This window comes from Eupeodes corollae, chromosome 3, assembly GCF_945859685.1.
Source record: "Eupeodes corollae chromosome 3, idEupCoro1.1, whole genome shotgun sequence".
In the NCBI taxonomy this organism is placed as follows: Eukaryota; Metazoa; Arthropoda; class Insecta; order Diptera; family Syrphidae; genus Eupeodes; species Eupeodes corollae.
Genome location: NC_079149.1, coordinates 13,332,905 through 13,351,555, shown reverse-complemented (window position 1 = coordinate 13,351,555; position 18,651 = coordinate 13,332,905). Strand labels below are relative to the sequence as shown.

Below are 18,651 nucleotides of genomic sequence, written 5' to 3'. Positions count from 1 at the left end.
TAAGGGCTGTGGTGAATTTACACATATATCCATTTTTGGCGGTAACATTGCCTTAGTGTTAAGGTGAAATCACAGTAGTGATAGTGTAAGGTTTTGCAAATTACATTTATCGTTGCAGAAAAAATAGCGTTAGGCAGAGCTGTCTTTAGGTCTAAGCTAATTGGAAATTGTAGGTACTGAATTAAGAAGGTACTTTTTAATTTTGTGTTGAGTAAAAAGTCATAACTCTCATGAAAATTATACCTAATTTACAATGAAATGAGAAGGTTGGAAGAGAACGTGCAAGTATTCGCTAGGTATACTATTTTTTCTGTTAATAGAACAAATTTTAGCGCATGGCAAAAAATGTCGTCTGCCCATTAGCTACAAGACATTATTTATTTAAATAAAATAAAAAAGGAGGAACATAGATATTGTCCAATTCGATCAATTATATCAATTTTTTATGAGTGTCAAGTTAGTGAAGCAACATTTACTGATCGAAAAGTGGTTAGGTGGATAATTTATCGTAAATAACTAATTTTATGAGAATGTTTAATCTATCGTTCTAGGTTTCCTAGGTATTCTATGTTTTTTTTGTTTCTTTGCTTACTCAATATAAAATTAGCTAAAAGAGGTAAAAATAGTTGATATTGAATTGTTTCTGCATTAATAATTTGCCTTTAGTTATAAGTTAACTAGTTGTCACAGTTTGGAATTGTTCATGCTATTTTTTCTTTGTATGCTCTGCACTCTCTTGAAAAGGAATAAAAACTGGTTTGTGTTGTTTAAAAAAATGGGAAAAATAAAAAAAAAATACATTAAAAACATCGAACTAATTTCAAATTTTCACAAATAATCAACGACTTTAATTATTTAATTATTGTACTATTCGTACTAGAATGTCAGCCTATTAGACTTGACCATTCTTTCTTCTATCAATTTCCATTGTAATTTTTGACCAACAACAACTTAAAGGTTCTACCACCAATAATTGTTTTTGGCTGGAGACCTAATTAACGAACGATTAATTAATCAAAATTTATTTAGAAAAACAAAATTCAACATAAGAAGTTTTTTAAGCAATTTTTAAGAGGGTGTTATACTACCTAAATAGGAACAAATAAGAAAAACATAGAAAACATAAAACTACAAATTTGGAACTGTTACAACTTAAACGGCAAATTATTGAGCAATAACAAAATGAAATAATAGGAATTTTACTTCTTTTCTTTTCGAGATGCAGCTGATATAAAACAAAAACTATTTTCTTTTTTGATGAAAGTCTGGACTGTTTTGTTTAAGTTATTGATAAAAGTTTGCACTTTTTGGAAGATTAAGATTCGGAGTCAAAAGTAAAACAAATGGGAATCCAAATTGTCAGTACTAGATTCAGTATAGTATATAGTATGACGCCTGAGGTAGCTCTGGTTAAACGTAACGGGATTTTTCTACAATTTGTATAAATATTTGTAGGTTTGCTATTCCTCAGAAAGAAATGGAGGTAAAGTCCCGCCGATTGATATATGTAAATGGAGGTTATATTTATACAATTGGAGGGAAAATCACGATATTTTTAAGGCAGATTTACCTAAGATCTTAGGTAAAGTTACACCGATTGATACTAAATCGAGGTAATATTTATACAATTGGAGGGAAAATAACGATATTTTTAAGGCAGGTTTACCTAAGAGCTTGGGTAAAGTCCCGCCGATTGATATATGTAAATGGAGGTTATATTTATACAATTGGAGGGAAAATCACGATATTTTTAAGGCAGATTTACCTAAGATCTTAGGTAAAGTTACACCGATTGATACTAAATCGAGGTAATATTTATACAACTGGAGCGAAAATCACGATATTTTTAAGGCAGGTTTACCTAAGAGCTTGGGTAAAGTCCCGCCGATTGGTTTATGTAAATGGAGGTTATATTTATACAATTGGAGGGAAAATCACGATATTTTTAAGGCAGATTTACCTAAGATCTTAGGTAAAGTTACACCGATTGATACTAAATCGAGGTAATATTTATACAATTGGAGGGAAAATAACGATATTTTTAAGGCAGGTTTACCTAAGAGCTTGGGTAAAGTCCCGCCGATTGATATATGTAAATGGAGGTTATATTTATACAATTGGAGGGAAAATCACGATATTTTTAAGGCAGATTTACCTAAGATCTTAGGTAAAGTTACACCGATTGATACTAAATCGAGGTAATATTTATACAATTGGAGGGAAAATAACGATATTTTTAAGGCAGGTTTACCTAAGAGCTTGGGTAAAGTCCCGCCGATTGATATATGTAAATGGAGGTTATATTTATACAATTGGAGGGAAAATCACGATATTTTTAAGGCAAATTTACCTAAGATCTTAGGTAAAGTTACACCGATTGATACTAAATCGAGGTAATATTTATACAATTGGAGGGAAAATCACGATATTTTTAAGGCAGGTTTACCTAAGAGCTTGGGTAAAGTCCCGCCGATTGATTTATGTAAATTGAGGTTATATTTATACAATTGGAGGGAAAATCACGATATTTTTAAGGCAGATTTACCTAAGATCTTAGGTAAAGTTACACCGATTAATATAAACGTAGGTGAAATTTCCTTAGTTCTAAGGAAAAATTACCTTAAAACTAAGGTAAGTTCACAAATCAGATTTATACAATTGGATAGCAAATCACGTTATATTTACGCAGATTTACCTAAGAGAGAGGGTAAAGGGCAAAGATACCTCGCAACTTAGGAAAAATTACATAAGTTAAGGCAAATTTATGTAATGCCTTAGGTAAAGTTACACACAAATTAACTTTTAAAAGAACATTATACTATATTTAAGGTAAAGTTACCTTAGTTTTGAGGAAACTTTACCCAGTTGAAAGGATAAGAAAATACCCTAGCATTTTAAGGCAGTTTAACCTAAATTTAACTACCTAAGTCGTACATAAATTGTCTTATTTCTCGGGTAGAATTATGCTTGTCTAACAAATTCCATACAAAAAAAATTACCTAAGCCGTTTAAGGTGATTTTACACAGCTTTTTTCTCTGAGTGTAAATACATAATATATTAAAGATTTGTTTATTAATTTTGACGGTAATTTTCAAAACATCCGCGCTTTGAAAATCTAATTTCAAAACTTCAATAACATCTAAAGCTTGATTTACAAAACAACCAACACCTCCTGCTGCATAATTCTCATTTGCATTAAGATAGAAATCATAACCTGGCAACCCATAATCATTTTTCTCACAATCATAAATCCAAATTTCCGGAACCTCTTTTGATCACCTCACCACAAACTTTACAATTGATCATTATTAAATTCAAATAGTTTTAACTTCTCTGATAATATCTTTCAAGTAACAATGAGATGCGCACCCCACTACACTCACTGAGAACTCAATATTGAGTTCTTATTGCTTATAAATTTACATTTTACATTTAAATTTCGTTGAAAAATATTCACCTCTTTCCGAGATATCAAATTTTGTAAAAACAATAATTTTTGTTTTAAATTAAAAAAAAAATAATGACATTTTTGATCATCAAAAGTCATAATAAATTGAAAATTTGATCGTCGACAAGAGCTTGCACTGAAAGAGAAGATTATTGAAAACGTTAGATTAGTACTTGAGAAACTTAAAAACAAAATAACGGTTATATATTCTTGTGGAAAGAATCCGAATTAAGAAACGAAAAATTAGAGAAAGTTTTTAAAAAATCTATCGGTTCATTTTTGAAAAAAAAAAAAAAAATAGAATTCAAAATTCTAAACCAAAAAATTGGTATGGAGACTGCTGTCGTTTTTTGTATTTAAAAAAATGAAAAGAACACCTTAAGCTAAATGGTTTAGGTTAAAGAGGCCAGGGCAGACAGGTGTAATGTCATGTTTGATTTGAATTTTTTTACGAATGCAATACTTGCTATATAGTTCATGTATGTCGCAAGTAAAAATCACTTCAATGTTCACCATTTATGTGCATCAAAACAATTAGATGGAATGAAAGGCTAGTTTCAAGAATTGAAATGCAACTTAATATAAAATTGACGATCTCATATTCAAAGCTTTTTTATTTAGAAACAAATTTTATGAAAATAATTTAAAGCATTGATAAAGTTACAAAATTGTTGTTTTTGACAGCAAACCCCTTTTTGGTGTCGTTAAATTACTAACAAATCTTTAGATGAAATCTTTCTTTATACAACTTAACTGTATAAGCTTTACTGCGCATTTGATCCCCACACCTGGACGTCCATTCTTCAAAATTTGATGAAAAAACTAGTTTTTTAACGGTTTATCAATGTAAAATTTGATTTAAAGTGTTTGTTTTAATGTTTTAATTTAAAACAAAAATTTAAGGATTTAATCAAATTCTTAAAAAGTATTGAATATTTTTGTATAAACTATGTCCACACATGGTATGAATGTTTGCACTTTGATTTGGGGCAGTAAAATTGTTACTTTTTATATAAACGTCTTACGTTTTCCGCTGCAATTTACAACTTTATTAAAATCAAAAGCCCATATTATTAGGTTTCTTCAAAACTAGATTAATGACAAGACTAGTTTTATAAAAAGCTTAGAGTTTCATGTTTTGTATAATACATTTTATTTAAATGTCAATCAATAAAATATGCTTTAAAATTATAATTTTTTTGAATACTGTTTTTCTTCAAATCCTGTCTTCTAAATATAATCGCATTTATTCAAAATTGCGATCTATTATAATCACGACAAAGGGTTTCTCTTCAAAACATTTAATAACAGAATATTATCAAATTTAAAGAATTAAAATTCTGTAAAAAACTTTTCGGATTTTTTGAACACATTTACAAATATTTTTTTTTAATTAAACGTCTAAAACCAAAATTAAACTATCTAAAACCTTAAAAATGATCAAAACTAGAAAGAAAATAGTTTGAAAGGTTGCCTATGCAAGATTAATCGGACTTTTTTGGATATATATTTATGGTCAATATGTTGTCCATTACGTCTTATTTTCAAAACTTCTTAATAAACGACGTGCTATTGATATTTTCAAACATTAAAAATATCCTTTAAAGGTACAAAAATGGAGATTTCTAACTCTTATAAAATTATCCATAAGTTGTGAATTGGTTTTAAATCGGGGATTTGTGGGTTATTATCCCGCTGGAGCAGCTAAGGCAAGAGAATCCAAAATGTCGAAAAACTGTCTATTTTAACTGTATTTTGGTGTAAAAGTCTACAGTCTTACTTACTTACTTAAGGTGGCGCTACAGTCCTGTGTGAACTATGGCCTTACCGCACAAACTTCTCCATCTAGCTCGGTCCCTAGCTATATTTCTCAAGTTTCAAGTTGGGTGAGGTCACTTTCCCCTTATGCGCGCCACCTGATCCGCGGTCTTCCTCTACTGCGCTGTTCTGTGGGTGTGGATTCGAAGACTACAGCCTGCTGCAGAAAGAAAAAGAAAAACAAAACAGAGACTTCCGCGCTGTACTGTTCCTAGTATATCTTATTTCGACCACGTTGCCGATAACTCTTATCATCGGTGCTACAACCAGGGCCCTATTTCATAAATATTGACAGGTGCGACAGGTGACAGGTAAAAATTTGTAAATGACAAACCTGACAATTGTATAAATTCGGTCCCATAAACAAATTGACAACTTTGTAAAATTCCCTGACAATTTTACAAAGTTGTCAAGATTTCGGATCATAAACAAATTGTCATGACAATGAATTGTCAGGGATTTTTTTAAAAATTGTCACAAATTCCCCGACAAATTTGTAGTGACAATTTTTTATGAAACAGAAAAAATGGTACAAATTACAATTTTGTCAGTATATAGTTGACAATTGTGACGAGCAATTGAGTTTCGGACGTAAGGTGACAATTTTATTTGAATATAATGTTTTAAAGTGAAAGTGACGTCGAACGCGAGGTACGCCACCCTCACCTTATTAAGTGATTATCAATTTAAGGAAAAATTCCGCGTCTGCAAAACAACAGCAGAATATATTTTGTTAAAAATCGGTCATCACCTTCAGCATCCCATAATTTTTTTATGTACATGCATACACAATTTGTAAATAAAAAATACTATAGATCAATTCACTTTCTTATGTACGTTAAAAAATATTGCCAAAATATGAAAGTGACAAATTTTTCATTTGTCACGACGAAATTGTCATACCTTGACAACGACAAAATTGTCACGACAAAATTGTCATATCTTGACAACTACAAAATTGTCACGACAAAATTGTCGTTGTATTTAACTGACAATTATGTCACCTGTCAATACGTTATGCAATGAAACCTTGTCACATAAGTGTGACAAATTTGTAGAATTGTCACCTGTCAATGTTTATGAAATAGGGCCCAGGATTCAGTACGGGACTCGTTCAACACGCTTCTGCACATTTTACAGTTGTTGACCTATGTCATCAAATTTTGCATCCCGGTGACGTGGTTTTCCCTGCTGTCTTATTCCATAACGCGTACCGACAAAATGTCCTTACAAAGAAGTTGAACTTGCTTTCATAACTGAAAAGCAAACTATTTTGTATGCATCTTGTTCCAAGGTTCGACCCTTCTTCTGTGATACCAAAACAAAGCAACAACAACAAAATTACATGTAAAAGTGACGATTTTAATATAGGTATAGTATTTTGATATCATGAACAGTTGACAATACAACTATGGATTAAGTAAATCGAATAAGAGAACGTGATTAAAAAAATAGTTATAAAAGAAAACATAACTTTAATAAAATAACAAAACGATCATGAGTCTGAGTTTTTTAAAAAAATCTACGTTTTCTTTTTCCACAAAATCTTCTTTTGCACTCTTGGAGTTGTTTTTGTTGTAGAAATGTAGTGCTGGTTAAGTTGTGAATTTAAATTAAGGCGTAATTCTCTTAGGATCACGTGGGAACATTGAAGTCTTACGAATGTTGTCAAGTCCCAAATATAACATCACAACCCGCTCCATACCAATACCACCTCCAGCATGTGGTGGACAACCGAAACGGAACGACTCGATGTAGGCGGCAATTTTTGAAATATCTACAAAACAATTCAGAAAAAGATTTTAATATAAAAGAATCAAAGACTTAAGGTTGTCCTTACCAATTCCATGATGTTTAGCTCTTTCTGTGAGGAATTCAGGATCATGAATACGCTGAGCTCCGGAGAGGATCTCCTCGCCTCTCATGAACATATCGTAGGAGTTGGAATATTTTGGGTCATTGGGATCTGGCATGGTGTAGAAGGGACGAATCACCAGCGGGAACTTGTCCAAAATATAGAAATCTGTGTCGTACTTAGCCTTCACCAAACGCCCGAGAAGTTTCTCATTTGGCGTCGAAAGATCCTCCTCATCACCAGTTTCGATTCCTTAAGTTTTTTTGAGAGAGAAATCAAACATTAAACATCCTTCCGAAAATATAAAATCCTACTCATTCTTACCAGCTTCTCGGAGCATTGCAACACCCTCCGAAAACTGAAGGACAAGTGGAGGCTCCAGGAATTTGAATGGTTCCACTTTGAATTGCTGACCAACTGCTTCGATTTCTCGCTGATAATTGTCGCGGAGTCCTTTGAAAATCGATGTGAATGTCTCACCAATTGTATTCAGAACTTCGTGATAATGATACTTGAAGGCCATTTCCAGATCCAAGCCTACGAATTCAGTCAAATGCCGATGAGTGTTGGAATCCTCGGCACGGAAGACAGCACCAACTGTGAAAACTTTGTCGAAATCGGCAGCAATTGCCATTTGCTTGTAGAGTTGCGGTGATTGAGCCAAGTACGCGGAGTCTAGGATCAATTTTGATTTAAGGATAAGAATGTTGAGGGATTTTTTGAAAACTCACCTTTGAAGTAACTCACAGTGAATACGTTGGCTCCTCCTTCACTGGCTGCTGAAATGATCTTAGGAGTGTGGATTTCGACGAATCCCTTATCGGTCAGAATATCGCGGAAAAGTTTACACACACCAGCTTCTAGACGGAAAATGGCTTGGTTAGCGGGAGTCCTTAAGTCCAAGACACGGTTGTCCAACCGTGTGTCTTGATTCACCCGAATGTTTAGGCCTTCAGGATCCTATTGAAACGATCAAAGATTAGTTAGGGATTCTAGAATAAGAGAAAAAACTAACATCAGTATTCTCAGGACGTGATGCATCTTCGATTTGCAGAGGCAATTGGGCTTTAGCTTGGGACACCACAAAGATTTCCAACAACTGCAATTCCAGATCTTGTTCGGTGCAGGATTCGATTTTATTCGGGACCGAGACTACCTTTGCCGAGACGTCAACGATACTTTCTTTGTGGATGCTGAAAAGAGAGATTTTATTTATCAAGCTTTTTGTTGTACACCAAAACAGAAGGAAGTCTTACTTTCCAGCGAATTTGACCATCTGTTTGGAGATATAATCATTCACAGCCAGAATACACTGAACAGTGCTGCTCTGTTGACGCAACACCAAGAAGCATTGCTTTCCCTTAGCTCTTGACGTATGAATTCGTCCTCGGATCCAGACTGGTCCCTTGCCAATGTAGTTCTTGAGGTCGTGGACAAAAACAAAAACTCGTTCTTCTTTCTTGTCCTTGGACTGGATCATGCCAGCTGACCCATATTTACCCTCGGAACAGTCCTTTTCTGATTCTTCATTGGCATTAGTGTTGTCCTTTCCTGATGCCGCTTTGTGTTCGGCTTTCTAAGAAGAGAGAAAAAGAGGCGAACTTAGTTGCATTCAATTGTTTTTGTCGTCTCTACTAACCTTGGCAGCTTTGAGGGCTTCCTTGGCTTGCTTTTTGGCTGCCTTCTTGGATTGTTGTTCGTCACCGCCACCACTGGCTCCTCCGTTCTCTAGATTTTCCTTTTCCGCACCCATTTTTTCAACTGTTTAAAATCATACAACAAATTTATTGTTATTATTTTCTTTGTGAACTAAAAATAGATTTTTTAACTTTTGCCCCCAATTTTACTGATAACGTGATAGGTAAGTTAACAATGTTATCTTTAGGTTAAAGAATTTAACAAATTGACCAAATGTGGATTACATCATTAATATTTTGTGTGTCGTCACGGATTTGAGTTTAATATTTGCAAACTTTAATCAATTTAAATTGGGTCAACAAGTTGAATTTAGAATAAATAAGATGTGTATGCATTTTTGCGGTGCATGCAACATAACTTGGGCCAATGTGCAATGCAACTTAAGTAGTTCAACAGCCTCCGGTTGGACTGAGGTGAGGACAGACAGACAGAATGTGAGAGATGATTCATTGGTTCAAAGAAAAGTGCGTTTTTCAGGGACTTACCAATGTTTTTCACTGGGGAATATAATTTAAGATATTAATTGAAAGAGTTTTGTATTGATTTTGTTAGCTTTTTTATTAAATTATTTTAATTAAACAAAGTTTAAAAACAATAAAAATGCCGCCTACAACCGGGTTGTGGTCAGGAGCACATAACTTTTGTGAAGTGAAAAAGTGACACATGGCAAATTGTTGAGGTTTTGACATTTCGATTGTCATTTTTGAAATTTCAGTGCTCCGAGATGAAATGACTGATGTCGGCAAGGTAGTACAGTGTATTTTTTGTTAAACCCCGAGTGCATACGGAATTACTATGTTAGAAATCACTTTTATATATGGTAAACTGGGGTACATTCATCATCGGGGCACATTCGTCAAAGTCATTTTCGGTTGAATGCACTCTGAATTTAGAAATGGATACAACACTGAACGCATCCTTTACTGAATTCATGAATACGTTCTTAGTTTGACATTTGTGTTTTCGCGGTAAAAAAAGTTGTGTGTTGTTTTGTCTTTTTGTGATCTCCGTTGTGATTTTGGGTAGTGAACAAGTAAGTGATTTATTTATTGAAAAATTAACTGTAGAAAATCCAGGTTTCGCTTACTTTTTAGTTCATTAAGTTAGGAAGTCGAATTAAATAAAAAAAAAGCCTATTTTGAATTGTTTTAAGAATATGTGCAAAAAATGTTTTTGTTGGGAAAACGGGGTACATTCGTCATTTTGATTGGGGCACATTCAGCAGGTCATTTTAAAAAGTGAAATAGAGCTTAAGCTTCCAATTCCGACCACTCCAGCGTCAACTTCAAGATGTCGAAGAAAATATTGCTTCAATTTTGATTTTAAGCACTACAAAATCAAATAATAAGTCTCATTGACAACAATTTCGTTGATGTTCTTATTTTATTTTTTTTTTTTTGTAAATTGAACTGAAGTCTGTTTTGAGTTTATTTATTTATTTATGTATGTTCGTATATTATGTGATGTTTTTATTTTATTTTTTTTTTAATTTATTTATGTTCGTAAATTATGTAACAAGTAGTTTTTGTTTGTTGTTTTTTCATTGAGATAACTTGAATTCTTAAGATATTATAGCTTTACTTTTTATTTTTTTGCTTATGTTTACCCAAAGTTGTTTTTGTTTTTAGTATGACGACATGATGTTTTTTTTGTTGTTTTGTTTTTAATTGAATTAAAAAATCAAATAATTTGAAATTATATTTGAGTTCCTATACATGTGATGTTATATATTTTATTTTTTAGTTTTAAATTGAAGAAAAATATTTTTTTAACTATAAATTTTTTAAGTTTCATAATATAACCTTTTGTTTTGTTTATATTGTTATTTTAAGGAAATATAAATACGTTTCGAACATAATTTTCACGAATTCTTAATACTTTTTTTCAATGCTGAATGTTCCCCATTGAATGACGAAACTGCCCCGGCCCGGGGCACTTTCATTAAACAGGGTTGAATTTTTAAAAACGTTATTCTTACGTTTTGGTAAGTAAAATAAAATCTTTTTCTTCGTAAAACTAAAGTTTAATATTGAAACCACCTGTTAAGCAAAAAACAATATATTCGAAGCATAAACAACGAAGTTATAGGCTAGTGAAAAAAAATTGCCGAATGTGCCCCAGTTTACCATAGGTATATTCATTTTGGAATATAATGGTTTCAAGTTGTTAGCGGGCTTTACCAATAATCAAAATTAAAGCTCACTTAAATATTTAACGGGGGTTTGAACATTTTGCCATACCAATAAACATTTGAATAGTTAGATTAAGGGCTAACATCCACTTAAATTTTATTGTTGGGAAACTCAACTATAAACGGACAATTAAATTAAACTGCATGGTTTGCATTTTCATTTTGACAGCACACGCAACAAATAATTTCCAAGTCACAAGAGTTGAGATTTGTTGTGATTGTTGTCTTCTGATTACTTACTTACTTAAGGTGGCGCTACAGTCCTGTGTGAACTAGGGCCTCACCCAACAAACTTCTCCATCTAGCTCGGTCCCTAGCTAGATGTCTCCAGTTTCGCGCTCCAAGTTGGGTGAGGTCACCTTCCACTTGTGCGCTCCACCTGATCCGCGGTTTTCCCCAACTGCGCTGTCCTGTGGGTGTGGATTCGAAGACTTTCCGGACCTTGGCATTGGTTTCCATGCGCTCTACGTGACCCAGCCATCTTACTCGTTGGACTTTTACCCTCCTGTCGCTGTACAGCCCGTACAGCTCGTCATTCCATCTTCTCCTCCACTCCCTCCACACGAAGAACTTTTCTCTCGAAGCGAACCAAGGTGCTTTCATCCGCTTTTGTCATGGTCCATGCTTCTGCACCGTATAGCAGGACGGGGATGATAAGGGTCTTATATAGCAACACTTTGGTTACTCGGGAGAGGACTTTACCACTCAATTGCTTCCTTAGTCCAAAGAAACAGTGGTTAGCAAGAGTTATTTTGCGTTTGATCTCAGCGCTGGTGTTGTTTTCTGCATTTACAGCGGAGCCTAGGTAGACGAAGTCCTTGACTACCTCAAAGCTACGTCTGTCGATTGTGACGTTTTGACCAAGACGTAGGTGTTGTATGTCCTTTCTTGACGACAGCATGTAATTTGGTTTGCTGTCATTACCCGTAAACCCATTTTTGCCGCCTCTGCCTCAATACTCACAAAAGCCCCATTGACATCACGCTGAGTTCTTCCGATTATGTCAATGTCATCAGCATATGCCAGTAATTGGACAGACTTTTGAAAGATAGTGCCTCTAGTGTTGACGTGTGAGCTCTGCACTATTCTTTCAAGCACGATGTTAAAAAAATGACATGACAGCGCATCACCTTGTCTAAAACCCTTTTTGACATCGAAAGGTTCTGTTAAGTTGTTTCCAACCTTTATGGAGCAGCGTGAATTCTCACAAACGGATTAGTTTGGCAGGGACGCCAAAACTAGACATAGCTCGTCCCTGTAGATGCTTTCACATGCGACCTTGAAATCGATTAAAAGATTGTGGGATGTCGATTTGGTGTTCTTGGTTTTTTTGAGGATCTGCCGTAATGTTAATATTTGATCAATCGTGGACTTTCCTGGTCGAAAACCACACTGATAAGGAACTATCAGGTTGTTGACGATAGGCTTTAGATGTTCACATAGGCAGAGAAGATTCTTCGGTTCTGGATTTATGTAAATGTGAATTTCGTTTCAACTGTTCATAAAACTTTTGAACTTCATTCATGCTTTTAAACCTCTCAACATCTTCGACCGCACGCTTCTCATGCCCTCTATTTTTCCTTCTGAGAAGTCAGCGTTCCTCTCGCCTCTTCTGCTCATAGAGCTCATGAGCCTGTTGTTTGGCTGCATTTGCCTGCCGACATTCCTCATCAAACCAGGGGTTCCTTGTTGGTGGCTGTTTGAAACCCAGCACGTCAGAGGCGGCTTCTCTGATTGCATCTTTTCAATATTGCCACTGGTTTTCGATACATTGTGTTGGTGGCAGAGAGCTTCGAAAGAGGTTACTTGTAACTCGGTTGGAAAAGGATTTGGCGATCTCTGGCGATTGTAGCCGTTAGGGTCTGTCTTATGGGTCTGTTTCACAATATAAAAGTAAAGTTTGGAGCAGTTACGCACCACTTAAATTACTCACCAGTTAAATCCTATCTTTAGCGAATTGTGGTACTCAAAACTCTATTTTTATTTTATGAACACTGAGCGTAAATTTGCAATCGCCTGTGAAACGATGGTGATAATACGGTTTGAAAATGCTTTACTTAATCCTTAGAATTCACAGTCAGAAAGCAACCAGTCGCATAGTACCTCAGGGCTAAAAATAGACCGATATATAATAATATATGTGATTTCCTATTTCAAATTCTCAATGAAATGAAATTTCATACTGTATTAAAGATAATACATATTTCACTGCTTCTTTCTTTAAACTGAAACGCGCTCGAAAGTAATTTGGAATACACGATTTCGCGAAGGCTCCATAACACGGACAAAGGTATCATCGAATTCATCATCTAAGGTGTCGAAAAGAATAGCCATTTTCATTGAAAAGGAAAATTACGAATATCTTTGCTTTTGATTCAATTAACTGTCGGTTATCTTATTTATTCACTCAAGTAGCTAAACTTTGAACCGAGACCCTGAATCTTCTTGCAAAACACGGTCTTATGACGTTTTTAAAATCAACAATGAATTGACAAACCTACGTTTTTGTCAACACGAAGGGCTACAGTAAAAATATTCAGTTTTTTTTTTAGTGACAAATATGGTCTATTAGATTCTTCATATCATTCACTGTTTCCAATACATTAAATGTTTCCACCAGTTGCAGTGTTGCCAAAAAAGGCGTCCAAGTAAAAGATGACCCGATGTGCTTTACTTTCGAGAACTGTGACTGTAAATTTTTTTTAAAATGTGTGTAGGCAATTGTACCAATTTCAGTGTTTTGTTGAAAAGTGTTCCACTTTTTAATGGTGTGGTTTTTATTTTTTAAGCTTCAACAAATGAACACTTCAAAAGTGACAGCTGTTAACAAAACTTGTAGCCAATAGCAGCGTTTTATTAACAAAAATGATTCATATAGGCCATCTTTTCACTCGTAATACAAAAACAATTTGTGATCCTGGTTAAACAATAGTTTTTATTTTGACAGGTAGTTGGCTATTTTATGTGTTTCTATGGTAAGGAAGTGTGAAAGAAAAGAGACACACAATTTTTGGAAAGTGAAAAAACATAAGGAAAAGAAAAACAAATGAATGAAATTTGTAAGTTTTTGATCTACATATTTTGATTTTCATCATCACGTCCAATTGAGAATCTAGCCTTAAGGATTCCAGCACTTAGTTTGAAATTAAGGTCAAGTTGACAACAAAAAAAAAATATTTGTCTCTCAATAGCAGTACTACCTTATGCAAACGGGGTATAAAGTAGGCTACTAAACTGCTGAACTTTTTGTTCTAGAAACGTCATTTTTTCGAACATAACATCGAATTTCGAAAGATACATTCAACTGCACTTTTATTGAAGCGGAGAAACGAGAAAAAATTAATACATTTCAAGATTTTGAAAGAGTCAGACGATTCGTCGTTTCTGAAGAAATATAAAAAAAAGAGTTAATTAAATTGAAATCACACCAAAATAAAAACAAACACAACGCAGCGAAAGTTTATTATTGTTCTAAAAATATTGTGAAATTTTAAATATCTTAAAAAACAAACTTACAAACAAACTTTATAAAAAGGTAAGTCGTGCAATTGTCTTATTCCAGAAAAATTAGTGGAAAAAGTGCATCAAGTGTTAAGAAGAAAGTTTATATTGATTTTAATTTTTAATGTTTTTTTATTGTTGTAATTTTTATAATTGGACTTGTCGAGTTGTGACGACGGAAAAGACCAAACGACGACGAGACTACCGAACGACGAGCGACGCAATTATGTGTTTTCTCATGAAATTTTCAAATTAGAAAAAGAGTTCCGAACCGAAGGTTCCCCGAGTGGTGCTGGGGGTTTCGTTTGGACTTAGTATTATGGTCTTGATGTGTCGTCGCGAGTCAATCGACGACCGGAATAGGAAAATGAGTCATTTAGGGGATTTTCTACTCTTCTAGTTGTTGTATCGTAGTGTAGTCGTAGGTCATCATCATATTTTGTATTTTCAAAACAAATGGAAGTCTGATAAATGCTGGGCCTTGCAAAATCTGGTTCTCTGCTTAGAATGTTGACCTACATGTTTTAGTATGTAGATTTATTTACTCTTTTGTTTTGTAGCTATTTTCTTGGATTGATTAATGATTTGTTTACATTGGGATTAAAGTTCTTTACGCAATCACACAGAGGTATTTTGTGAGTCAAGTTTCTTGACGGGGAATTAGTCGAATTTTTTGTCGCTTGTTCCTCAAACCCCTTTTGGGAGTAAATTTAGCAAATGAAAATTATGATTTCAAGTAAAAAAACCACCTCTTAAAATAAATGTTCTTGATACTTATCGTGTTTTATTTTTCTTCCTGTGTTATCTTATCTATGACTAAAGTAGGTACCTGCCTATTCTGCATTAAGTAGATAAAATATAAACATTTATTTCTCAACTAGATTTAGTAGGAATACGATTGTTGATTACGAAGTGACAACACACTTGGTTTCTTTTTGTCGACAAAGCATATACATATCTATTTATAGGTAAGTGTTTGTTGTTTTTTCAATTTAAGTTTGCGTAAAAAAGCTACAATTTAACGATTTTGTGTAGATGTGGGAGCATTAACCCACTCTCTGTGTAAAGATGACCTTCAAACTAAACTTCCAAAATAAGTAAATTTGTGAAAATCGGTTTAGTGAAGTGGTTGGTAGGTAGGAATTTAATTCCTGTGAAATAGTTTTGTTTGTTTTACAATGTTTTAAGTTATGAGTATGAAGTAAATGGCTAGCTAACCTACATAGGATCCTTTTTTAAATGGAACTAGGTTTGCTTACACCCCAGGTTTTATTCTTGAGGTAAACGCTTTATGATGACTAGTTTAATAAAAATTATAGAAAAGGGACGATAAACAAAATTGCCACGTTGTGAAATATAAAATTGATTTTTGGTTTATTCCCAAGTACATAATTTAAATGGACTCCTTGGTTTTGATTTCATTGCTTTGAGCGGATCAATTGATGAGAACTCGCAGTTTCGTTAAGAGGTGGAAAATTTTAAAACATTCTTACACACTAATTTTTTCACCAAAACACAAAATGTATTTTCTTGAAGGACTTTATTAATGCTTCATAGTATTCTGCAAACAAAAAAACCACAATATCTTTATAAAAAAAATTCAATTTCCTCGTTCAACTAGAAGTTATGATTTGACTCCATTCCGCTATTCTTACCTTGTTTCTAGTCGTCAATTTTGTATACACCCGGTTCGATTGTGGAATTCCCTCCCTCTGACCATAAAAATGATTGGATGCAGCACTCGGTTCAAGACGAGAGACTAAGACAATACTTTGGAAACTCTCGATGATAAACTTTTTCGATTATATTTAACTAATTTTATTACCTTGCTATTGTTAAATGCAACTATTCTTTCTTTTTCATTTAATTTATCATAAAGTAATTTTTCATTTCGTTTTTTTTTATTAGTTTTTGAATCTTTTTTGGTAATGTTAATCAGTTTTTTTTTTGACTTAAGATCATGAACATTTTTAAATAGTATGTTAATACTGAAACTTGCGCTATCTTAAAAGATATTGTATCTTATTGTGTAAGCTAATTCCATCAAAATAAATAAATACTGTTGCTTTGAAATAGCTACATAAAAAGTTATCATAAACCCGTTGATCGATTAATAATTAATTAATTAAATCGGACGTCCAGGGAATGTTCCAGTTAAAAAAAGTCTTGTCCTCGCTTAAAGAAAACGTGATATCGACATCTGATATCCGTATTTTCTCAGATATCCAGGCCGCTATCAAATCTCTGGGCTCTTTCTACAGACTCTATAACAGTCCCTAACTATCGATCATCTTTAATGGAGATGGCACAACAGTTTAATATTCACCTTTGCTGGATGCCGGGCCATCGAGACATTTCAGGTAACTGTAAGGCAGATGAACTTGCCAGGAACGGTAAAGTGCAGCCTATCTTACCACGTTTGACTCATATTGGCATACCAATCGTTACTTGTAAACTGTTGCTAATGCAAGACGCTATGAAGAAGGCAAACACCAGGTAGAACAACATCACCACGTGTTCAAGTCACAAAAAACATCTGGCCAACACTATAGATTTAAAGCTTTCAAGGTGCTTGCTATACTCTAAGCAGATCGCATATAAGCTCGATAATAGGTGTCATAACCGGACACTGTTTAATAGAAAAGTACGCCATGCGACTAGGCGTATTCTCAAATGACTTTTGCAGAAGCTGTATGGACGGGGAAGAGGAGGAAACAATTCTTCTCTGTACATGCCCTTCTCTGGCTCTAAAACGCAAAAGCGTAATCAGCCTCTCACGTTTCGTAATAGATTCAAATTGGTTCCATTGAGCTTAGGAGGAAGCATCAAGATTCATGTGGTATCACAATAGGCCATTAAACTGGGCTAAGTGTGTCCGTTTCCATCTTGGACAGCCACTTTAACCACGCGCAGTTCCACATCTCAAATATCCAGTTCTGTGAGAGCTATTCAGCATAATTATGCAAACGACTGTGGCGGACAATACTGATTTCGGTATAGTCTCTGTGTTTCAAATCATTCATACCTCGCTGCCGGACCCTGCACTTCTTTTGTTTTTTTTTGTCAGGCCTGTGAACGCATTATGCAAAACTATGACAAGAACCTTTGAGTCGAAATACAATCAGTTTTTTGTTTAATCTCCTGCATAACGGCAGTTACTAAAATAATAGGAAATATAAAAGCTGGCCTGAATGGAGAAAACTTATTTTTCTAATTTTAGTATATATTTTCGAAAAAGTTTTGACATGGTAAATCACTTTGTGTTTTAAATAAAAATGCGTTAAAAAAAATAAGTTGAAATCTAGATAGTGTATCAACTTCTCGTGAATTGTAAGCCCTGTTTGATTCCATCGTTTCTCCGTATTATCGCCCTGAAATCGTTATTTCAACGCATACAATTCTTCTTGGCTTGTACATACTTGGCTTCAGACAGACCCGTAGAAGTGTGTGCGCAAAAAAGACTAGACACCCCAAGATTGGGTCTCCTATAAGGAATCTCTCAAAAAGTATAAACAAGAATTGAGAACAGCCAAACGATCCTCATGGAGATCCTTCTGTAGCTCAATAGAAGAATCCTAGTAGGCATCAATGATAAGGAAGATTCTCTCGACAAATCCAACCATGCCTAGTTATCTTAAAAACTCAGATGGTACATGGACTAACTTTTGCAACGCTAAACCCGCTACTAGACACCCACTTCACAGATAGCTCCAAATCCGTTAATACAACAAACCGTCCTGGGTCGGTTATTAACTTAACTTTTCCTCAAGGTCTTGTTACACAAAAAAAATTGACTGAATAGTTTCGAACCTTATAAGTCTCCAGGTTCAGATCAAATCGTACCAGCTGAGCTACAATATACCATCATTCACCTCAGCGATGGAGAGAATAAAGGTAGTTTTCATTCCAAAGGCGGGCAAATGCTCGCATGTCAACCCTAAAGATCTAAGACCAATTAGCCTATCATCATTCATTCTCAAAACTCTGGAACGATTGATTGATATCCATGTACGTAATAGCATTGATAAGAGACTATCGATGCCTCAGCATGCTTACTGCAAAGGGAAATCGGTAGAAACAGCCTTGCACACTCTGGTAAGAACTATCGAATACTCTCTAAAACAAAAGGAATATACCAT

At 34.3% G+C, this 18,651-nt stretch overlaps 2 protein-coding genes across 6 annotated transcripts in view; one reads left to right on the top strand and one right to left on the bottom strand.

Annotated features, from left to right (window-relative positions):
• Positions 1-6,608: 6,608 nt before the first annotated feature.
• LOC129949546 (aspartate--tRNA ligase, cytoplasmic) overlaps positions 6,609-18,651 on the bottom strand; it is a 121,238-nt gene continuing 109,195 nt past the window's right edge. The window contains exons 2-8 of the mRNA XM_056061068.1: positions 8,762-8,879; positions 8,379-8,698; positions 8,138-8,315; positions 7,854-8,082; positions 7,447-7,797; positions 7,108-7,374; positions 6,609-7,044 (exon numbers count right to left, since the gene is read on the bottom strand). Of these exons, the coding sequence (XP_055917043.1) occupies positions 6,881-7,044; positions 7,108-7,374; positions 7,447-7,797; positions 7,854-8,082; positions 8,138-8,315; positions 8,379-8,698; positions 8,762-8,875 (1,623 nt within the window). The 5' untranslated portion in view covers positions 8,876-8,879 and the 3' untranslated portion in view covers positions 6,609-6,880. The remainder of the gene's footprint in view (positions 7,045-7,107; positions 7,375-7,446; positions 7,798-7,853; positions 8,083-8,137; positions 8,316-8,378; positions 8,699-8,761; positions 8,880-18,651) is intronic.
• Positions 14,360-18,651, top strand: part of LOC129949547 (protein lifeguard 1) — a 33,334-nt gene continuing 29,042 nt past the window's right edge. For 3 of the 5 annotated variants that reach the window (XM_056061070.1, XM_056061072.1, XM_056061071.1), the window contains exon 1: positions 14,361-14,546. The gene's annotated coding sequence lies outside the window, so the exon portion shown is untranslated. Of the gene's footprint in view, positions 14,547-18,651 lie in introns of all 5 variants that reach the window. The other 2 variants (XM_056061069.1, XM_056061073.1) reach the window with 2 other exon arrangements.